Here is a 24565-nt window from a genome sequence, read left to right as displayed (position 1 = left end):
AGCTTTGGGTTGCTAGCTCTGCATCTCTAATGACCACTACCACTTCTACTGAATGTACAGTCCTGATCAAAAGTTTAAGACCACTTGAAAAATGGCCAAAAATCATATTTTACATTGTTGGATCTTAACAAGGTTCCAAGTAGAGCTTCAACATGCAACAAGAAGAAATGAGAGTGAGACAAAACATTTTTTGAGCATTCAATTAATTGAAAATAACGATTAAACTGAAACAGGCTGTTTTTCAGCTGATCCAAATTTTAGGACCACATGCCTTTAAAAGGCCAAATTTGTGCAAAGATGTGGATTCATTGTCATTTTCTGTCAGGTAGTCACACGTTGTGATGGCAAAGGCAAAAAAACTCTCCCTTTTTGAACGTGGTCGGGTTGTTGAACTGCATAAGCAGGGTCTCTCACAGCGCGCCATCGCTGCTGAGGTGGGACGCAGTAAGACAGTCACTTGGAATTTCTTAAATGATCCTGAGGGTTATGGAACAAAAAAGTCAAGTGGAAGACCCAAAAAAATGTCATCAGCACTGAGCCGGAGGATCCAATTGGCTGTCCATCAAGACACTGGACGATCCTCGACCCAAATTAAGGCCCTTACTGTTGCTGACTGCAGCCCCATAACCATCAGACGGAATCTGAGACTGAAGGGTTTCAAAAACAAATAACGTCTTCAAAGACCTCGTCTCCTTGAACGCCACAGAACTGCTCGTTTGGACTTTGCAAGAGACCACCAAACATGGGGCATTCAAAGGTGGAAGAAAGTTTTATTCTTTGATGAGAAAAAAATTTAACCTTGGTCCTGATGGTTTCCAACGTTACTGGCATGACAAGCAGATCCCACCTGAGATGTTTTCTTCGCGCCACAGTGGAGGGGGCGCCATAATGGTCTGGGGTGCTTTTTCCTTCAGTGGAACAATGGAGCTTTAGGAAGTGCAGGGGCGTCAAACGGCCGCCGGCTATGTCCAGATGTTGCAGGGAGCATTCCTCATGACTGAGGGCCCTCGTCTGTGTGGTAACGACTGGGTTTTTCAACAGGACAACGCTACAGTACACAATGCCCGCAGGACAAGGGACTTCTTCCAGGAGAATAACATCACTCTTTTGGCCCATCCTGCGTGTTCCCCTGATCTAAATCCAATTGAGAACCTTTGGGGATGGATGGCAAGGGAAGTTTACAAAAATGGACAACAGTTCCAGATAGTAGGCCTTCGTGCGCCCGTCTTCACCACTTGGAGAAAAGTTCCCACTCACCTCATGGAAACGCTTGCATCAAGCATGCCGAAACAAATTTTTGAAGTGATAAACAATAACGGCGGAGCTACTCATTACTGAGTTCATGTTTGAAAGTTGAATTTCTGTTTTGGGGGGGGGGGGGGGGGGGGGTTATATTTTTTTTGGAGGTGTGGTCCTAAACATTTGATCAGCTAAAAAACAGCCTGTTTCAGTTTATTCGTTGTTTTCATTAAATTGAATGCTCAAAAAATGTTTTGTCTCACTCCCATTTCTTCTTGTTGCATGTTGATTTTTTGCCATTTTTCAAGTGGTCTTAAACTTTTGATCAGGACTGTATAACTGACCATACGCCTGTCCAGTCCTACCCAGCAGGTGATGTTGGAGGAGATAAAGATGGGGCACGCTGGATTCTATTGCCCGATTCTTTTGCTAGTAGAGAGATAGGTCTTTCTCCTCCATCCCAATCACTACATAGGCATAGTTGGCTGAGCTAAGCATGAATATGGCCCTCGCATATAATGTTTTACAGGGTCAGCTCACCAGCAGGCCCTCGCATATAATTTTTTAGAGGGTCAGCTCACCAGCAGGCCCTCGCATATAATGTTTTACAAAGTCAGCTCACCAGCAGGTCTTCACCTACAATCTTTTACAGGGTCAGTTCACCTGAAGGCCCTCGCATATAATGTTTTAGAGGGTCATCTCACCAGCAGGCCCTCACCTACAACCTTTTAGAGGGTCATCTCACCAGCAGGCCCTCACCTACAACCTTTTAGAGGGTCATCTCACCAGCAGGCCCTCACCTACAACCTTTTAGAGGGTCAGCTCACCTACAGGCCCTAACCTAATTATACCTAAGTGAATTTACGCGCATGCTGCCTTGCTTGGATGTGGTAGCCGTAGCTGTTTCTCAGGCTCCTTCTCCAGAATCGAACCCTGATTCCCCGTTACCCGTAGTCACCATGGTTTGCGCTGACAATAACATCGGGCAGACATCTGAATGGATCGTCGCTGTCACGGGGTCACCAAAGCGGCAGCAGGCCCTTACCCTTAATGTTTTAGATGGTCAGATCAGCAGGCCCTTGCTCCAAATGTTTTTGAGGGTCACCAGCAGGCCATCAATCATAATTTTTCAAGGCTGTGTATGAAGTCCTCCTTTATGTGTAATAAAGGGTGTATTGGAGTGCCGGTTCCTTGTAATTTTTGGCAGCCCTTTCACTTAGTGCATAGGCTTTATGAGTGTAGGAGTCCCACTACCTGAACAATTGTACCACAATGTGAATGAGGCCCTCCTTTATGTGATATACAGGTAGTATCTGAGTGCCCCTTCCTTGTAATTTTTGGCAGCATTCGCACTTTATATACAAGTAAATATACAGGAAAAGTGGCGTATTATTCGGACAACATTGTTCCCAGCAGCGACCTGGGGTTCCAAGATGCATCCAGACATCCTCCCCATGCTGTTCCCGAACCATTTCAGTGGTGTTTCCATCAATTTCTGACCTTTTCCTATGAACCAGGCACCGTCCTCTCTTCAGAGCAAGGGGTGCCTGGTTTAATGCTATGGTTCTCCCATTGACTTCCATTATACTCGGGTGCTCGGCCTGAGCCCCCGAGCACTATGGTGCTCGATCAACACTACTATTCGCACGTCCGCAAGTTGGGTCCGGATCCGTTTCGCAGGTGCGGACTCAATCATTTTCAATGGGGCCGGAACGGATGCGGACAGCACACTATGTGCTGTTCGCATCTGTACTTCCGGATCCACAATTCCGTTCCCGAAAAAAATAGAACATGCCCTAGTCTTGTCCTCAACTCCGCACAAGAAAAGGCATTTTGTATTAGAGTGCCGGCGATGTGCGGTCCGCGAATGCGGAACGCACATTGCCGGTGTCCGTGTTTTGCTGATCCGCAATTTGCGGACCGCAAAACACATGCGGACGTGTGAATGGACCCTTAGAGGGGTTATCTTGGTATAAATTTATTCCTTTCACTGTGCTTCCCCTGGAACTTACTAACGCACTTGCACTACTTTTTCTGTCTCACGCCGGTGACTGGTCACGTGACTGCGTCCTCTGTGGAGACTGCATTTCCTCTGATATCACTAGGCCTTCCATCATCCTCTCTGTCCGAATCCCCACCTAAATGATTGTGAAGTCACGTGATGTGAGTATCACTAACCTGTTCTAAAAGGGCCCAGAGTCTGTAACACTGCAAAGCAACATGAAGACCAAGAGCGATCCAAACAGGTCAGAAACAAAGGTTGTGGAGAAGTACAGAACAGGGCTGGGTTATGGAAAATTATGCCAAACTCTAAATAACTAAATGGAAAGAATATGGCACAACTACTGAAGGACAGCTATAAACTGTACACTTCACAGAGTGAGGTTTTAGGGATCAGTGGGCAGAAGACATCCTATAGTATGATATTCTGTTTCTAATAAACCTAGAACCAGCCATGTACCTGGATCCAGAGTTTGCCCCATTCTGTGCTGTGCTAGATACTTCAAGCTGTCAGCTTATGGGGCATGTCCTTTTTCAGGAGGCGTGTCCTTTCTGCTGCAGCTCTCTTCCTGTAAGGGTACGTTCACACGGAGGATTTGTTCACTTTGAATGCCATGCACCTGCTCACAGCTTAGCTCCACTGAATGGATCCGAACCTTGATTGAACACCTGCTTCAGCTTCAAGTGGCGTGCAATTGGACAGTGCTCTAAGAAATTATATGTCCCTTCTTGGCACGTTTGCGACTTTAAACTGCGGGCAGACACCTCACGGCCACTGCCTGAATAGATGGTAGCCCTGGCATTCGATACACATTGTTCCAGTTGTAAAATGTGTACCTTGGTTGCTATGGCAACCTATTCACTAGGAATCTATAGTGGCAGACTGGCATTCAGCAATGTTCCCATGGCACTCGCTGCTGTGATTTTCAGTTGGTCTGGTGTAGGGTTTCACATTCTGGATATGTGTACCTTTGTACCTCAAACACGGTGAAGGGGTGCTTAAGCCGTCTAAGAGAAAGTAAAATGTCTGCATAGGTCAAGAACAAAGCCAACGCAGAGAAGGGCGGTTCTCTGTCCACGCTGCATGGTATATGAGGATTACAGATGAGCGAAGCGAGCTTTGGATGCTACATCCAAAAATCGCTTCGTTCCAAAATTCGGATTAATACTGTACGGAGATCCATCTACGTACAGTATTAGAATGTATGGGCTACGATGAGCCAAAGTTAGTTATTGGAGAAGTCGCGCGTGACTTCGTTGAATAACTTCGGTATTTGATTTTTTTAAGTGGAAAACTACTTTAAAACTTGGATCCAAACTCAACTTCGGTTCTGAGGTACCAGTCGGAACCGAAGCAGAGTTCAGTTTCAAGTTTTAAGGTGGTTTTCCACTGTAAAAATCAACTACCGAAGTTACTCAGAGAAGTCACGCGACTTTGCGAATAACTTACTTTGGCTCATCAGAGCCCATACATTCTAATACTGTACGTAGATGGATCTCCGTACAATCCAAATTTTTGAACGAAACGACTTCGGATGTAGCATCTGAAGCTCACTTTGCTCAACACTAAAAGGATACTTTATGTAAAACTGCTCAAGCCAAGCAATCTAGGTCATGTTCACACAGGAAGGTTTTTATGTACAGTTGTGCGTTACATTACCTTACCATCAGGAAAGGAACCTGAAAACTCTAGAGACAGAACACGCTGCTGGCAGCAGGGGATTTCTAATACCTCATTGCTCTATATGTGACATCTGGCTGCTCCAGGACAGGTCATGAATATCAGATTGGCAGGGGTCCGACACCCGGCATCCCCGCCGATGAGCTGGTTGAAGAAAAGGCCACGCTCCGTGCCAGCGCTGCCTCCTCTTCATAGTTTACCTTCTCGCAGCAGTGAACAGGTGTAATTACAAGAAACTGTCCCATCCACTTCTATGGCACGGCTCCTTCCTATTCAACTACAGAGCTGTCCTATAGAAGTGAATGGGACGGCTTCTTGTTTTTACACCTGCTCAGCGCTGCGATGTTGACGGTGCGCAGGTAAACTATGAAGGGAAGGCAGGACTGGCACAGAGCGTGGCCTTCTCTTCAACCAGCTGATCGGTGGTGGTGTCGGACCCCTGCCGATCTGATATCGATGACCTATCCTGAGGATAGGTCATCAATAAAAATAACTTGGACAAGCCCTTTAACGTACAGTACAGACCAAAAGTTTGGACACACCTTCTCATTCAAAGAGTTTTCTTTATTTTCATGACTATGAAAATTGTAGATTCACACTGAAGGCATCAAAACTATGAATTAACACATGTGGAATTATATACATAACAAACAAGTGTGAAACAACTGAAAATATGTCATATTCTAGGTACTTCAAAGTAGCCACCTTTTGCTTTGATTACTGCTTTGCACACTCTTGGCATTCTCTTGATGAGCTTCAAGAGGTAGTCCCCTGAAATGGTTTTCACTTCATAGGTGTGCCCTGTCAGGTTTAATAAGTGGGATTTCTTGCCTTATAAATGGGGTTGGGACCATCAGTTGCGTTGAGGAGAAGTCAGGTGGATACACAGCTGATAGTCCTACTGAATAGACTGTTAGAATTTGTATTATGGCAAGAAAAAAGCAGCTAAGTAAAGAAAAACGAGTGGCCATCATTACTTTAAGAAATGAAGGTCAGTCAGTCAGCCGAAAAATTAGGAAAACTTTGAAAGTAAGGGCTATTTGACCATGAAGGAGAGTGATGGGGTGCTGCGCCAGATGACCTGGCCTCCACAGTCACCGGACCTGAACCCAATCGAGATGGTTTGGGGTGAGCTGGACCGCAGAGTGAAGGCAAAAGGGCCAACAAGTGCTAAGCATCTCTGGGAACTCCTTCAAGACTGTTGGAAGACCATTTCAGGTGACTACCTCTTGAAGCTCATCAAGAGAATGCCAAGAGTGTGCAAAGCAGTAATCCAAGCAAAAGGTGGCTACTTTGAAGAACCTAGAATATGACATATTTTCAGTTGTTTCACACTTGTTTGTTATGTATATAATTCCACATGTGTTAATTCATAGTTTTGATGCCTTCATAGTCATCAAAATAAAGAAAACTCTTTGAATGAGAAGGTGTGTCCAAACTTTTGGTCTGTACTGTATATATCTTTTTACAATGGAACTGTAGGGTGACAGATGCCATCTGTTTGAGACACGTCAAGTGTATACGTTAAACGTTGGACAAAAACATGATGTGAACAAAGCCAAAGATCGAATCCTCTTTTCTCCACTCCTGGCTTCACAAAACCAGAAGGTAAGAAACCCAGCCATACTGCCGTCCCGCACAGTCAGTATTTGTAAGCCAGAACCAGGAGTGGAACCTGACTGTGTGAACGTGACCTAAGAAGGGGAAATAATTCCAGCCCTGCATTCCACAATCCTAGCGTCAAAAAGTTGCAAAATAGGACTTTGAGACTTTTTGGGCTTATTTGCATATACATTTAGCTGTTTTAGGCTACTTTCACACTTGCGTTCGGGGTTCCGCTTGTGAGTTCCGTTTAAAGGCTCTCACAAGCGGCCCCGAACGCATCCGTCCAGCCCCAATGCATTCTGAGTGGATGCGGATCCGCTCAGAATGCCTCAGTCTGGTTCCGCTTGGCCTCCGTTCCGCTCAGCAGGCGGACACCCGAACGCAGCTTGCAGCGTTCGGGTGTCTGCCTGGCCGTGCGGAGCCAAACGGATCCGTCCAGACTTACAATGTTAGTCAATGGGGACGGATCCGTTTGAAGTTGACACCATATGGTGCAATTTCAAACTGATCCGTCCCCCATTGACTTTTAATGCAAAGTCTGGACGGATCCGTCTGACTAACTTTCATACTTAGATTTTTTTCTGAAATATAATGCAGACGGATCCGTTCTGAACGGATACCATCGTTTGCATTATAGGAGCGGATCCGTCTGTGCAGACACCAGACGGATCCGCTCCGAACGCAAGTGTGAAAGTAGCCTTACACTGCTCACTACAAATTTTTAAAAGTAGGTAGGAAAGTTGGAGTGGTGAGCCTGTCAAGGTGATTTAAAGGGGGGATTCCATTTGTAGCAAGTTATCCCCTATCCTAGTAAACTGTTGACTGGGTGGGGGTCCCGGAGGTAGGAACACAAGAACAGGGATCTCGTACCCCCAAGGGCCCTCAAAGTGAATGGAGTGGCAGCTCGAGCATGCGCACTGTTGCTCCATTCGCTCGGAGACTGTCAGAGGTTGCCAAGCGCTGTACTCTGCTATCTTCAGAACTTCCATAATATTAATGCTTGACCTGCTGCTCTGTTCATTTCAGGGGGCGCCGCAGGGTACAGGGTCCTTATTTCCGTGATCAGTGGAGGTCCCTGCATTTATTTATCCCCTTATCATGGGAATAAAAGATAGCTTGCCACAAGAGGAATACCCCTTTAAGACAGATTTATCAACTGACACTTTTTAGAAAGTCAGAAAATTGGGTGAAATGGTATAGAAAGCGGAGTAACATTCCTGGCCTGAAGTGTTAGACTTAAAGATGCACCAAATTTAGCAAACATCATGCAACATTTGATCATTTTGAGCAAATTACAGCATCGTGAACTTCTGCAAAACGTGACTTTAAAAAATCCCCTTATGATAACTCCCCCCCCCTGAGAGATCATTGTCTGGTATCAGGCGTTTGATGGCACTCAGGTCATAAACACAGTGGCCTTAAAGTCAAGGTCCTACTTTGCTCTATGAACCTGATTAGATAAATCAGTCGCATTAACTCTTGGATGACATTCAGCTTCTGCACACAATAAATGCCCCGGTTGCTGGACGAGGCTGGTTTTTAAATGATATACTGTATAGATAAAGCTTTATTCACATTAACTGTTATGTCACTTGTTGAAATATTCTTCTTCAGTCTGGGGACCTACATCACATAGAAATATTTTCTAGAACTCACTATTATGATGTTCTCCTGATCTTTTATGAATTACATAAAATCCGGTAATGCTGCTTACTGATAAAAGTGGTATTGATTTAGAGATCAAGGGGGCATTCACGCTACAGTAAGTGTTCTGCGGTCCGCAAACCGTGAAACACAGATACTGGCGGATACTTCAATGGGTCTGTGGTTTGCATGTTGTGGCGAAGTATAGGACCTGTCCGATCTTTTGCGACGTGGCTGCGCAGAAGTGAAAGCACATGGAAGCCCTTCTGTGTGCTTCCACGTTCGTGCAGCCGCATGCAAAAAATCTACTTTTTTTTTTTGAGGAAGGGACATATGGATGCCGAAAGCACATGGCTGATCAGTGTGCTTTCTACATTTCTATGTCCATTACGCAAAAAGATAGAACATGTCCTATACTTGTCTGAAACCTGTGGACTGTGGACCCATTGAAATCAAAGGATCCACACACAATGCAAATGCAACGCAGATAGTGAAGGAGCTCAAAGGGGTTTTCTGTGATCCTGAAGGTCCTACAAACCCTTAGGCCCCTTTCACATGGGCGAGTATTCCACGCGGATGCGATGCGCGAGTTGAACGCATTGCACCCGCACTGAATCATGACCCATTCATTTCTATGGGGCTGTTCACACGAGCGGTGATTTTCATGCATCACTTGTGCGTTGCGTGAAAATCGCAGCATGCTCCTCTTTGTGCGTTTTTCATGTAACGCAGGCCCCATAGAAATGAATGGGGTTGCGTGAAAATCGCAAGCATCCGCAAGCAAGTGCGGATGCAGTGCGATTTTCACGCACGGTTGCTAGGAGACGATCGGGATAGAGACCCGATCATTATTATTTTCCCTTATAACATGGTTATAAGGGAAAATAATAGCATTCTGAATACAGAATGCATAGTACAATAGCGCTGGAGGGGTTAAAAATAAATAAAAAAATAATTAAACTCACCTTAATCCACTTGCTCGCGCAGCCGGCATCTCTTCTGTCTCCTTCTTTGCTGATTGCAGGAAAAGGACCTGTGGTGAGGTCACTCCGGTCATCACATGATCTTTTACCATGGTGATGGATCATGTGATGGACCATGTGATGACCGGAGTGACGTCACCACAGGTCCTTTTCCTGCAATCAGCAAAGAAGGAGACAGAAGAGATGCCGGCTGCGCGAGCAAGTGGATTAAGGTGAGTTTAATTATTTTTTTATTTATTTTTAACTAGGGTTGTCCCGATACCACTTTTTTAGGACCGAGTACAAGTACCGATACTTTTTTTCAAGTAGTCACCGATACCGAATACCGATACTTTTTTTAAATGTCATGTGACCGTTTTGGGGGATCTGTGGATCTGTGGATGACGCACTGTCATGTGGGGGATCTGTGGATGGCACTGTTATGGGGGACCTGTGGATGGCACTGTTATGGGGGATCTGTGGATGGCACTGTTATGGGGGATCTGTGGATGGCACTGTTATGGGGGATCTGTGGATGGCGCTGTTATGGGGGATCTGTGGATGGCACTGTTATGGGGGATCTGTGGATGGCACTGTTATGGGGGATCTGTGGATGGCACTGTTATGGGGGATCTGTGGATGGCACTGTTATGGGGGATCTGTGGATGGCACTGTTATGGGGATCTGTGGATGGTGCTGTTATGGGGGATCTGTGGATGGCACTGTTATGGGGATCTGTGGATGGCACTGTTATGGGGATCTGTGGATGGCACTGTTATGGGGGATCTGTGGATGGCACTGTTATGGGGGATCTGTGGATGGCACTGTTATGGGGGATCTGTGGATGGCACTGTTATGGGGGATCTGTGGATGGCACTGTTATGGGGATCTGTGGATGGTGCTGTTATGGGGGATCTGTGGATGGCACTGTTATGGGGATCTGTGGATGGCACTGTTATGGGGATCTGTGGATGGCACTGTTATGGGGGATCTGTGGATGGCACTGTTATGGGGGATCTGTGGATGGCACTGTTATGGGGATTTGTGGATGGCACTGTTATGGGGATCTGTGGATGGTACTGCTATGGGGTGGGATATCTGTGGATGGCATTGTTATGGGGTGGGGGGATCTGAGGATGGCATTGTTATTTGGTGGGGGATCTGTGGATGGTGCTGTTATAGGGGATCTGTGGATGGAACTGTTATGGGGAGGATCTGTGGATGACACTGCTATATGTCATCCACAGATCCCCCTCATAACAGTGTCCCCCAATACACCGGGCCCCGCCGCTCACCGAAGTATTTATAAACGTGAATCCTTATCCTGTTATTAAGTTGAACTAACGCTGCCCTCTCCCATGTTCCCCTGTATCCCCCTGTATCCCCACAGCACTTACTTAAGCTTCCATAGCAGGCAGAGCGGACGGCACCAGTAACGTCACTCACTGACGTCGCGCGTCTGCTCCGCCTGCTTCATTCATAAAGTGGGCGGAGCAGGCGCTCTACGTCAGTGAGTGACGTTACTGCTGCCGTCCGCTCTGCCTGCTATTGAAGCTTACAGGGGGATACAGGGGAACATGGGAACATGGGAGAGGGCAGCGTTAGTTCAACTTAATAACAGGATAAGGATTCACGTTTATAAATACTTTGGTGAGCGGCGGGGGCCGGTGTAAGAGTACAGTGACTGCACCGGGCCCCGCCCCTAGTTACGGACTCCAGCCCCTCCTCTCTCCCGATGCTGCATCTTTGCCGGGCCGCAAAAATATTCATTGCGGGCCGCATGACACCCATGCAGTAAGTAATACCCAGTCACATACCAGCAATAATTATCGTTGCCGGCTCTCTCCACCCCTTCTCAGCTGCCGTTCACTGCCCCCTCTATGCACCGCTCACCAGCCCGCTTGATGTAAAAAAAAAAAAAAAAAGTATTCTATTTATGTATCGGGGCGGGGTATCGGCGGCTGAGTACCGCCGAGAAAACTCGGAATCGGTCCCGATACCGATACTAGTATCGGTATCGGGACAACCCTATTTTTAACCCCTCCAGCCCTATTGTACTATGCATTCTGTATTAAGAATGCTATTATTTTCCCTTATAACCATGTTATAAGGGGAAATAATACAATCTACACTACAACTAACCCAAACCTGAACTTCCTTAAAGAAGTTCGGGTCTGGGTACCACAGTCGGTTTTTTATCACGCGCGCGCAAAACACATTGCACCCGCGCGATAAAAACTGAACATCGGAACGCAATCGCAGTCAAAACTGACTGCAATTGCGTACCTACTCGCGCGGGTTTGCAGCAATGCACCGGGACGCATCCGGACACGCTCGTGTGAAAGAGGCCTTACACATGACTCACGGGTGTAAGAAAGTTTGTAATATACTTACTGTTTTGCGGAGAAGGATAGGCATTGTTACAATGGATCCCCCCCAAAAAAAACAGATGCAACATGGATGTCACATGGACGTTATCCGCATTTTTTGTGGATCCGCATTTTGCGGATCTCAAAATACATATGGTTGTGTGCATGTAGCCTAAGTAACACTTCAGGCTTGAAATGTTACTTCACTTTCTAAACCTTTACAGGCTACGATTTCAACAATTTTTTGGACTTCCACTTGCAGAGCAGCCTAGGGCAACATTCACACGACCATATGTGTTTTGCGGTCCACAAAACACCAATCCACCAAAAATACAGATGACTTCCTTTTGGCAGCCGTATTGCATCTGTTTTTTTTTGCGGATCCATTGTAACAATGCCTATCCTTGTCCGCAAAACGGACAAGAATAGGACATGCTCTATATTTTTTGCGGGGCTATGGAACGGACATACGGATGCGGACAGCACGTGTTGTGCTGTCCGTATTTTTTGAGTGGATGGAGCCTCACTACACTGCTGTACTGATGGTAATGATGGGATCCTGCCTACAATACTTGGCTGAGCAGCCTGACAGGAACGCTCATCAATATGTAGAATATGTAAGTGCCAGAGCGTAATGTGTAGTGAGGCCCCGTCCATTCCCCCCCTTAGGCTGCTCTGCAAGTGGAAGCAACCAGTCCTGCTCATGTTCTAGGACAGGTTGCTGGAGACCATTTTTAAATCATTCCCAGGAGGGGACTAGAACTATCCCTCTCACTGGAGCATGCATCGGTGAGAGGAACATCTCTGACCCCTTATATAGAGGAAGTGATTTTGAAATTCGTTCACACTTCGTTTGGTGGTAAAAGGTGAATTCCGTTATGCATTCCGTCATAGAATCGCGTTATGGTCCGTGGTAACGGAATCCATAACGCAGTTCACCTTTTGCCAGTAAACGAAGCGTGAACTAAGTTCATAGGGGGAAGTTTGCTTATCTCTAGAAGTGACGTCCCTCCGTAGCTCAGGCCAGAGCTGGTACATCACATGATGACAGTGAACATAGGATTTTCCGAGGAGATTCACATGACCAGATCTTTGAGTGGCCAATCCCTGCAATTGCAAACTTTCTTCTACATGCAAGTTATGTGTAGTTAAGGTGGGTTTACATGACCTACTGGCTTGCTGAAAACCCCCAGGAAGGTGATAAATGTCACCTCACTGGGGCCCCCACTGATCACTAGTGCACCCCGCTGTTCCATTCAGTGTCTCAGCCGTTCCTGCAGGCCCCATAGACAATATGAAACTGCAGTTTACATGCGTCACCACTGCTCCATTCAAAACACCCACTCAATGCAGTCAGAAATAGGGGCTAAAGACCTTTCTTCTAGTGGCCGATTGAGCAGTGGACCCCCGGCAATCAGACATTTACAGGATCGGCTATAAATGTGCCTTGTGGGACAACCATTTACCAATCTACAGGACATGAGGGGTGTGGGACAAAGCATTTAAAGGGCTGGTTTTGCCTTGTGGACCAGCCACCTGTTTAATGGGGAAAAGATCAGCGCATCAGTCTTGGTTTATTGGCTAAAAGGGATCTGCCGACTCACCTGCCTGGTAAAAACAATGGAGATGGTCAAAGCTGGTCATATGATCAGTCTGAACCAATAAGATGCAAGGGGTGCATTATCCGGTAACTAACCCGCGAGTTGGATCTATTAAGTTATCTAGTGCTACGTAAATACACCTTTCAATAAATTCGGAAAAAGATGATTGATTAAGGGGGTCCCTGGGTGAAGAGGATACTGGCTCTGTGACTATAAGGACGCCTTCACACACTGCAGATTTTTTACAGAAATTTTCGCCATTGAAAATCAGGTCCAATCATTTGAATGGGGACAAGCACCCTGTGCCATGTGCAGAGGGTGGGGCACTAGGGGCCCACCTTGCTCAGGGGATTCATCTGTTCCCCTGTGCACCAGTCCCTATAGAGATCTAAAACTTCTCACAGCTGCGGGTTTGCTACTATTGTATCTAGTCTAGGCAATGCAGGCTAAATATCAGGACAGGAGGAAGATGGCTCATGTATGTAGATCACATAGGATTTCCTAAACTGTCAGCTTAGAGAAATATTCGATCTGTGAACAAGAGTGGCAGATTCACTGACAGCAAGCAGAGATATTAAACATAGTGAAGAATAGAACCCATCTCCTACACAGGTAGAGCAGCTTCTGAGGACAGTTGCAGATTTGTATGAGTAATTCTGCTCCTTCCTCAGCATCTCATGTTACATGGAGGGAGAGCCAGCATTCCTCCTGGGCATGAAGGGGTGTGTGTTGTGACTGCTGCAGGTGCCACACTGCAGGGAATACTGTGGTAACTGGGCACAATGGCATTTACAGGGTCCCTCCCAGATACCAGGGGCGGCTGCGGAAAGAGTTAATAGTGATGCCACCCCGGCTAGAGGCATGTCTGCGGAGCTCACCTTGTCCAAGGCCTCCTCCTGCTTAGGACTCAGATCACCGACCCTTCCACTCATCCTGGCACCTGCTCTGCCCTCTTCCGCCAGCTGCTGCCTGTGCCCGTTGTCACACGCAGTCCCTGGGCTTCCCTGTCCGATTATATGAGCAGCCCAGGTTCCTCCTCCGGGGATGACTAGCCGGCCTCTCTGCTTCCTTAAAGGCACAGTGCGCCCTTTCTTCTCTGGGCTTCTCCCTGCCCCTCTGACGGGCTACCTCCCGTTCTGTCAGGATTGGTATAGAGGAGGACCCCTCTCCTACACACCATTCTGCTCTGACGCCATAGAAACCGCACCTGATTTTTTTCCATGCCTTTATATATTATTATATTTTTTTTAAATAACTGTATGAACTACATTTTTGTTTTAAAAAAAGGAACCTAATTAAGAAAAGCACCAGTAGCCAAAAAACACTAGTGAGCTCTGCCCTTCATATTTCCCACAGACTTTTAGCTACCGCTGTACAACACTAAGGCTACCCTACCTGCACCCACTGCGGCTGGTGTTCTGTACAACACTAAGGCTACCCTACCTGCACCCACTGCGGCTGGTGTTCTGTACAACACTAAGGCTACCCTACCTGCACCCACTGCGGCTGGTGTTCTGTACAACACTAAGGCTACCCTACCTGCACCCACTGCGGCTGGTGTTCTGTACAACACTAAGGCTACCCTACCTGCACCCACTGCGGCTGGTGTTCTGTACAACACTAAGGCTACCCTACCTGCACCCACTGCGGCTGGTGTTCTGTACAACACTAAGGCTACCCTACCTGCACCCACTGCGGCTGGTGTTCTGTACAACACTAAGGCTACCCTACCTGCACCCACTGCGGCTGGTGTTCTGTACAACACTAAGGCTACCCTACCTGCACCCACTGCGGCTGGTGTTCTGTACAACACTAAGGCTACCCTACCTGCACCCACTGCGGAAAAACCACAGTGGCTCCTGCACACAAACGTATTTTCTTTCCCTGTCCGTTCCGGGTTTTTTTGCGGACAGTATACGGAACCATTCATTTCAATGGGTCCGCAAAAAACGGAAGTTACTCCGTGTGCATTCCATTTCCGTATGTCCGTATTTCCATCCCGCAAAAAAAATAGAACATGTCCTATTATTGGCTGCATTACGGACAAGGATAGTACTGTTCTATGAAGGGCCAGCTGTTCCATTCCGTGAAATATGGAATGCACACGGATGTCATCCAAATTTTTTGCGGACCACAAAATACATACGGTCGTGTGCAAGCGGCCTAATATAGTACCAGCCAAGTGAATGAGACTTGTCATATCTCAGGTATACTGTGGGGGAGATTTATCAAACTGGTGTAAAGGAAAAGTGGCTTAGTTGCCCATAGCAACCAATCAGATTCCACCTTTCATTTCTCAAAGGAGCTAAGAAAAATGAAAGGTGGAATCTGATTGGTTGCTATGGGAAGCCAGTTCTACTTTACACCAGTTTTTATAAATCTCCCCGTTTGTGTATTTTGTACGTATAGAAATTGACCTGCAGTGTGGATTTTAGAATCCGCGACATGTCAAATATTTGCGACACCGCCTTGTATATAGTGGCCTTCCTCATAGACTTCCATAGGATTGTCAACATAAACAGAAAATCCACACCAAAAAAGATACCAAAAGCGTGATAAATAATACTGATTTATGTGCCTTTCTATGCGGTTTTGGTGCTGATTTTCTGCATCGAAATATGCAACATGTGCAGGTAGACTTAGGGTCCTCACACACCTTTTTTGGCCACTTGTTCTTATGTTTTTTGCACACAATGGGGGTTGATTTATCAAAACTTGTGTAAACGAAAAATGTCTTATCTTCCCATAGCAACCAATCAGATTTCACCTTTCATTTTTCAGAGCTCTTTTGGAAATCGAAAGGACCAATCTAATTGGTTGCTATGGGCAACTAAGCCAGTTTTCTTCATGGCTTTTTCCTATATAGAGAAGGTGATGTGAAAATGCCAGAGCTCCAGGATGCAGAGCTTTTGAAAAGAAGCAATAAAGACAAAAACACCAGTAGCAAAAAAAAAAAAAAAAACCTGTGTGTCCTGTTTCACAGACCTTCAGCTAATATCTGAAGTTGGTGTTTTTACCACAAAAAATGCCTCAAGTAAACTCAAAAAGTGCAGAAAAAAGCCGCTAAAAGCTATGGGGGTCATTTACAAACACATGTACGCCACTTTTTGATGTATTTATGTTACAGATTGCGGCGCAAAGGGCAGGGCCTGTTTTAGGCGCACAAAATGGTCTAAATTTGGTGTAGATTTAGATAGGCGGTGGATACGCCGAAGTTATTCAGAGGCCGGCGCCTCTACCACCAGCTAAAGGCATATTAAGACCGGCGTCTAAAATGCCAGTCTTAATAAATGACCCCCCTATGTGTGATACCGGCCTTTAGATCCCAGCTTTCATGTTTCAGATGTTGGATTGGTTCATTTCCATTTGTACCAGTTTGTCTCCCCCATTTCAATGCAACAGACTCCTTGGTTTTTATACCAGGCAGATTATCTGCCCATGAGGTGCCACAGAAACCTGACAGGAGGGAACCAGAGTATTTTTCGTATATAATAAGTGTTTATTACAGCCCGGTGGTTTTACAGTCTTCTTACCACTGTAGAAACAATGGAAATTGGCAGGAAACCTCCACTGTAAGTATACTGCCTGCCACATGTAGTCTGAAATAAGCTGGTGTTTGTGGTGGCACTGCTGTTGGCATCTCAAGGAGTCTTCTGCTGTGTTGCAAAGGGATGAAAGTCGCAGGTATAAGCCACAGGATGTATTGACATGATACACGTAAAATCCACATGCTACAGATTTACACCACATGTGACTGTACCCTCAAAGAACAGCCAGCTATTTGTGTGGCACTGAGTGGTTGACTACATGCCAGCCATAAGTGTAGATCAGTTTCCTGTCACAACATGGTCCTGATGCATTTTGGATGCATTTTTTTCAGCAGTATTTTTATTTTTTTGTCCTAAAACCATATTTAAAAAAAAATTGCATGAAAATCCAGTCTTTCCCCCACATTGATTAAGGGCTGTATTACATAAAAAGATTTTGCGGACTATGGTAGGGAAGGAAATGTTCCTTCCCGGTAATCACCTGCTTGTTAGTGGAGGAGACCCCGCAGTATAGGCTAATGCCATCACTCTCCCCCATACTGTATAGTTGTTTGCCGCAGCAGATCGCGATTAGACAGCACAATCTGCCCCTGGCAAAGATTTTTAAGACCTGTTTGCCTGATGAAGGAGTGTTCGCTCGTTCATCGGGCAATCGGCAGCAGTATTACACTGCCAGATGATCGCTAACAAGCGTTACTATGAACGCTTATCTGGCTGACCATCAGCCAGTGTAATACAGCCTTTAGACTTCTAATTAATGGAGTTGCAAAGGATTAGAAGAAAACATGTCTGCTTTCTCCCAAACACAGGACCACACCTGTCCTTAGGTACTGTATGGTAGCCCCCATTCACTGCAATACCGGAAATAACCCAATGGCAGTAAAAAGCAGCTATTTTTTTCTAAACCTGTACACCTCTTTAAGAGCTCTTTCACATGAGCGGATGCCGTGCGGGTAATCCGCTGCGTGAAAGAGTGCCAAACCCCGCTCCAGACAGCAGAGACACAGTGAGATAAAGTTGTCACCGTGATTTTGTAGTAAAAAGATCAGAGAGGCACGGAGCATTATCAATCTTGTCAATGCTCCGTGTCTCTGCTGTCCGGAGCGGGGCTTGGCACTCTTTCACGCAGCGGATTACCCGCACGGCATCTGCTCGTGTGAAAGAGCCCTAAGTGTTGACCGGGTTCTGAGGAACCATTGTTGAAAAATCAAGCCCTAGACCAGGGATGCTTGGCCTTTTCTGGTCTGAGGGTCATGTTGTCCTATGGAACCACGTCCAGGGATTCCAATCTATCTAAAGAATGGTGGTCCCCTTCTCCAGTCAGCACCGCACAGAGGTGGAGACCTTGTGTGCATGTGCCTCAGTTCATTTAGGATTATAGGTGTTGTGGTGGAGAAAGCCACCGGCATAGATGACCGCCACTCTGCCGCATATACTCTTTTCAGCAGTGCCAAACTGTGGTCAAGGGACCTAATTCTCCTAATGTAGGGATGACCCAGAGATAGCTACAGTGTCCCATTGGTACCCATCCCTGCTCCTGAGCTGTGTCCCACATACAAACATGCAGTTCTGTGTCGATGGTTGAGGGATGCCCAGAATAACATCATGGGCCTGTCCTACACCATGTACAGCAGTAATGTCTTCCTTGGTGATATTTCCCCTATTGACTACTGTGAAACATGGAAGGGTTATTTAGTAACATGAAGACCACACTGTGAAATGTGTTGGACATGTATGACACAACAAAAATGTCTAATATTAGATTTATTACTGCAGTTTACAGCATATTACTTATCTGCTATCATGTTCTTACATAACGTCTGCTAAAGCTCAAGTAGATAGAACGTGAAATGATAGTGATAGCATTCAATCAACTGAAGGCATAACCTTGAACAATATCATTACAAAGAGGGTAAAGTGAAGCTCTACCGGTGGAGCCGCCATGAAGATCATGTTAGGACACTGCATAAACTGCAATCCCCTCGTATGGTATGTATTTTGCAGTCTGACAACCGTAAATCCGCAAAAAACGAATACTGGCTGTGGGCATCCTGCAATTTCTGTTGGCCCATTGTCAAAATGCCTATTTCTCGCCCATTTCCTTGGGGGACACAGGAGACCTTGGTATAGCTCAGCTCCCTAGGAGGCGTGACACTAAGTGAAAACTGTTAAGCCCCTCCTCCAGCAGCTATACCCTCAGCCTGGAGAGAGAGACTGCCAGTTTTTGCTTAGTGTCCAAGGAGGCAAGACACTCCCTGCTTCGCAGGGCTGTTTTTCTCCTTAATTTTTGTTTCTCTGTTTCTCCCGGGGTCGAGCAGCGCCAGTGCCGGTTAGCCGCACTGCTGCCTCCCCCACAGAAGACAAGGAGGACTAGGGCAGCCCAGCTCCCCTGCATCCCGCCAGAGTAAGGGTCGAAGACGTCAGGATGGTGAGAGTGGCTGTTCCAGCCCCCCCCCCTCCCCTTCTGCTCTCTGCTAGGGGAGTTTTTGTCCCCCCCCCCCCCCCCCCCCCAAGGCCTCCTCGACCTGCACATGGACCCTGGAACATCATCATTGGTGCCCCACTACATCCAGGCAGGCAAGGCCTGCCGCAGCAGCCGGCACACTCTTTCACTGCCGGCCGGCCTCGCGACGTCCGCAAGCAGGTGATTTGCGGCGATCGCTCTATCCTCATCTGGCAGGCATACGGCGGGGGTGGAAAGGCTCTCCCTTACTTTTGGAGGCACATCTGTGGCGTTCAACGGTGCGCTATGGAGTCGCGGCCTTTTCATTTACAGCGCCGCTGACCGCCCCTCCCCCTTCTTCCCTTCTCTATATTTGAATCACACGCGCGAACGAAGCATCGACGGGGCGGGGCTTCGCTTCCCGCTCCCCTCTCATTCCCGCCTTACGATTCACCGCAACAGCCTGGCCACCGCTGCTGTCTCTTCTCCTCTGCTGCCGTGACGTCGTTGGATCTCTCCTGCCACTGCTGCTGCACTGCCTGAGGTCTTCGGTCTGGTAGGACTGTTAACCCTTCCTAGTACCAGCAACCCTAGCCTGGACAGCCCTCCTTTTTTTTCTGCCAACCTTATCATCACCAACATGTCTGACCCCTCAGGGGCCTCTAGGCCCTGGTATCACGCCTGCACCGCCTGTGAAGCACCCTTTCCACGGGGGCAATCAGACCCGCATTGCTTTGCATGCCAGGCCCCAATGCAGGGTCCGCCACTTGCTGTGCCGTCCCCTGTTTCCTTGGATCCACCTGATTAGGCAAGATCCCTGTCCCAGGCCGTGGAAAGCCTCATTCATGTTGTGGGCCGCCTTGTAGACACACAGCCTGCCACGCAGTCTGCTACACCCCCTGTCGTACCCTCCGGGTCCGCTACTTCTGCCGACCTGTCTGGGTCCCTCGCTCCCAGTGATGGGTCCCTCGCTCCCAGCCTCCAGGGCCCGGCACCTCCAGAAGCGCTCCAGGGCGGAGTGCGCGTCTTCCTCGAATGCGTCCCTGTCTCCTCCAAGGGGGCGGACTCAGTCGGGCCCCTCTTCCTCACAGGACATGCCCTCTGAGGGAGAATTGGTAGATTCGGATTGGGACATGGACTCGGCATTGCCGTCCAAGCTAGCCTCTGCTGTGGGTCATCTCATTACCAATATTTGTGACAAAATTCACGACGACCCTCCCAGCACTGACAAGGCCGGTGTATCCTTTTTCCGCCCCAAACAGGCGTCCACGGTTTTCCCCCTCCACGCCGACTTCTCGTCGGTGGTCTCTAAGGCTTGGACTCGCCCCGATGCCCGTTTTACTCCCCCTAAGAAGTTGGATATCTGTTATCCCTTCCCAGCGGATTGCATCTCCACTTGGTCGTCTCCACCTAAGGTCGACCCTCCCGTGGCCCGCCTGTCTAAAAGCACGGCCATTCCGGTTCAGCCCTCAGACCAGTCTTTGCTTCCGCCTGGGCCGGGAAGGCGGTCTCGGAATGGGCTTCCCAACTGGACCAGGAACTTGATTCGGACGTCTCCCTTCAGGATCTCCGTTCTTTAGCCCAGCTCGTTGTTCAGGCAGGGAAATTCATTTGTGAGGCCTCACTTGATGCGGGTGCCCTCATTGCCCGTTCCTCTGCTCTGGCTGTCTCAGTCAGGAGAGAACTTTGGCTAAAAGTTTGGATGGCGGAGGCCGCTTCAAAACGGTCTCTTGCTGGACTTCCCTTCGCGGGTTCTCGTTTACTCGGGACCCGCTTGGACGAGATCATTTCTGAAGCCACGGGGGGGGCGGGAGAGAGCACCCATCTTCCCCAGCCCAGGACCAAGAGCAGCACTCGGGGCCGTCCTGGTTTCTCTCGTTTTAGGTCCTACCGCAGGTCCTCCGGCCCTCGACCCGCGACCAGTCCTTCCTCTAATTCCTCCCAGGATAGGCGTAAAAAGCCCTTTTTTCGAACTCAACCCTCCTGGCGTAAGTCCCAACCTGCTTGCCCCTCCTCGGCCAAGCAGCCCTCCGCCTGAAGGTGCGCCCCCACCCACCCGGGTGGGGGCCGCCTCCTTTTCAGGGACATCTGGCAGGCACACGTCTCCGACGCCTGGGCACTCGAGATTGTGTCATTCGGATACAAAATCGAATTTGCGTCCCTCCCTCCGAATCGTTTCTTTTGCTCCCGTGCCCAGAGTGACCCCCAGTGTGCGGCCGCCTTCTCCGAAGCCATTCGCACCCTTCTGGACAAGGGAGTGATTACTCCCGTTCCTCCAAGGGACAGATTCAAGGGGTTCTACTCGAACCTTTTTGTGGTCCCCAAAAAGGAAGGCTCGGTGAGACCGATCTTGGACCTCAAACGGTTAAACCGGTTTCTCTGTCTTCGCCGGTTCAGGATGGAGTCCCTCCGATCCGTGGTGGCTTCCCTGGAAAAAGGGGAGTTTATGTTGTCTATCGACATCCAGGATGCTGCTTACCTCCACATCCCGATCGCTCGGTGTCACCAGCGTTTCCTTTGCTTTGTGGTGGGCAACGACCACTATCAATTTGTCGCCCTCCCCTTCGGCCTGGCAACGGCTCCTCGGGTGTTCACCAAGATCCTAGCCCCTGTCCTGGCCTTGCTCCGCTCCAGGGATGTTTTTCTGCTTCCCTACTTGGACGACCTGCTTATCAAGGCGCCCTCCTTTTCCCAGACGTCCACCAGCGTGGACCTCACGCTGCAAACCCTGGAGCGGTTCGGTTGGATTATCAACCTTCCCAAGTCTTCGCTTACCCCCTCCAAACAACTCGTCTTCCTGGGGATGCTGCTGGATACAGAAGCGGCGGAGGTTAGTCTCCCACCGGAAAAGCGTCTGACCCTTCACGGTTCGGTACCTCCCCTCCTTCTCCACCGTCGTCCGTCCTTCCGGTCCAGCATGCGGGTATTGGGTCAGATGGTGTCCTGCTTCGAAGCGATTCCGTTTGCGCAATATCACTCCCGCATCTTCCAGACGGCGATCCTGTCTGCCTGGGACAGGCCCTTCCCCCTACCTCCCCATGTTCAGACCTCCCTCCTCTGGTGGTTACGGACCCCCCTCCAGGGAAAATCCTTTCTGCCGATGACCTGGTGGGTGGTCACCACCGACACCAGTCTGCATGGTTGGGGAAGGGTGTTTGGTCCGTCCAGGGCACTTGGTCCCCATCGGAGTCCAAGCTGCCGATAAACATCCTGGAACTGAGGGCGATTCTCCTAATCGCTCCGGCACTGGACTCCCCTGCTTCGGGGCCATCCCGTCCGTGTCCAGTCGGACAACGCCACGGCCGTGGCGTACATAAATCATCAAGGGGGCACTCGCAGTGCAGCAGCTATGTGGGAAGTGTCTCACATCCTCCGCTGGGCGGAAACTCATGTTCCGGCCCTGTCGGCAATTTACATCCCGGGGGTGGAAAACTGGGCGGCGGACTTCCTCAGCCGGACCACGATCGACCCGGGCGAGTGGTCTCAGCATCCCGATGTGTTCGAGTCCATTTGCCTCCGTTGGGGTCGTCCGGATGTGGATCTCATGGCCTCCAGGTCCAACCACAAGCTCCCCACCTTCCTGTCCAGGTCCGAGGGCGTACGGCGCTGACGCTCTCGTTCTTCCGTGGATGGAATTTTCCCTCCTGTACGTGTTTCTGCCCCTCCCACTTCTGCCTCGGGTTCTCCGGAAAATCGCGACAGAGGGCATGCCTACGATCCTGATAGCCCCAGATTGGCCTCGCCGATCTTGGTACGCCGACCTGATGCTGCTCCTGGGAGACGCGCCTTGGCCGCTGCCTCTAAGAGAAGACCTTCTCTCTCAAGGGCCGATCTTCCAACAGCATTTAGGGTCCTTACGTTTAACGGCATGGCTGTTGAGACCGCAGTTTTAACGCAACGGGGTTTTTCGGCGGATGTGGTTCGTACCATGATCCACGCATGGAAACCGGCCTCGTCCAGGATTTATTACCGGACTTGGCGGTCTTACCTAGGTTTTTGCGAAAATCTGGATGTTCATCCTCTTTGTTTTTCCCTCCCCACGGTCCTTTCCTTATTACAGTCTGGCCTGGACCTGGGTCTGAGCTCGTTAAAGGGTCAGGTCTCGGCGCTTTCCATCCTCTTCCAGCGTCCTTTGGCCCCTCTCGGACCTGTCAAAACCTTCATCCAGGGAGTCGCTCACTCTGTTCCTCCGTATCGCTCTCCCATTCCACCCTGGGACCTTAATGTTGTGCTCTCGGCGCTCCAATCCTCCCCCTTTGAGCCGTTACGGAGGGTCTCTCTTCGCCTTTTGTCCTGCAAAGTCATATTCCTTGTGGCCATCACGTCTCTACGACGGGTGTCTAAATTGGCGGCGCTTTCTTGTACTGAGCCCCTTTTGGTCTTCCACCAGGATAAGGCTGTTCTCCGTCCAGTCCCTTCCTTCCTCCCGAAGGTGGTCTCCGCCTTTCATCTTAATGAGGACATCGTCCTCCCTTCCCTTTGCCCGTCTCCTTCTCATCCTCGAGAACGGGAGCTTCACCACCTGGATGTCGTTAGGGCCCTGAAGATTTACCTGGAGGTCACCGGACCTTTTCGGCACACGGACTCTCTTTTTGTGGTTCCGGAAGGCCCGCGCAAGGGGTTGGCGGCGTCCAGGGTTTCTATTGCCCGCTTTATCAAGATGGCTATTGCCGAGGCTTACCGCGCCAAGGGCAAGGAGACGCCTTTTGGTGTTACCGCTCATTCTACCAGAGCGGTCGGTGCCTCTTGGGCTCAGAGGCATCGCGCTTTGGCAGAACAACTGTGCAAGGCGGCCACCTGGTTTTCCTTGCACACGTTCACCAAGTTCTACAGGGTGAACACCTATGCATCGGCGGAGGCTGCTTTGGGCCGCCTGGTCTTGCAGGCGGCGGTTTCTTGATACCTTCGGTGGTTTCTTCTTGGGCTGTAGTCCCTCCCCTCTTGGGCTGCTCTTGAACGTCTCAAGGTTCCTGTGTCCCCCAAGGAAATGGACGAGAAAACGAGATTTTTGTATAACTTACCAGTAAAATCTCTTTCTTTCCTTGGGGGACACAGCACCCACCCATTGTTTACTGTTACGGTTTAGTTGCCCCTGTCGGGTAGTTGATTTGTTTGGTTTCTCATGGTTGGTCATTGCCTTTTTTTCACTACTTGGACACGCAACTGGTAGTCTCTCTCTCCAGGCTGAGAGTATAGCTGCTGGAGGAGGGGCTTAACAGTTTTCACTTAGTGTCATGCCTCCTAGGGAGTTGAGCTATACCCAAGGTTCCTGTGTCCCCCAAGGAAGAGCGAGAAAGAGATTTTACTGGTAAGTTATACAAAAATCTCGTTTTTTGTCCGCAAAATGGACAATAATAGGACTTGTTCCATTTTTATTTTTTTTACGGGATGGACACGAGGAGATACGGATGGGGACATCACACCCTTTGTTGTCCGCATTTTCTGCGGCCCCATTGAAATGAATAAGCACGC

At 48.8% G+C, this 24565-nt stretch overlaps 1 protein-coding gene across 1 annotated transcript in view; it reads right to left on the bottom strand.

The window, feature by feature from the left end:
- Positions 1 to 14133, bottom strand: part of SEC14L2 (SEC14 like lipid binding 2) — a 60620-nt gene extending 46487 nt beyond the window's left edge. Inside the window, exon 1 of the mRNA XM_040416706.1 lies at positions 13981 to 14133. Within this exon, the coding sequence (XP_040272640.1) occupies positions 13981 to 14034 (54 nt within the window). The 5' untranslated portion in view covers positions 14035 to 14133. The remainder of the gene's footprint in view (positions 1 to 13980) is intronic.
- Between the last annotated feature and the right edge of the window lie 10432 nt (positions 14134 to 24565).

The sequence above is a fragment of the Bufo bufo genome, chromosome 2 (assembly GCF_905171765.1).
Source record: "Bufo bufo chromosome 2, aBufBuf1.1, whole genome shotgun sequence".
Lineage (NCBI taxonomy): Eukaryota > Metazoa > Chordata > Amphibia > Anura > Bufonidae > Bufo > Bufo bufo.
The sequence above is the reverse complement of the archived record's forward strand: the minus strand, read 5'-3'. Positions and strand labels throughout refer to the sequence as shown.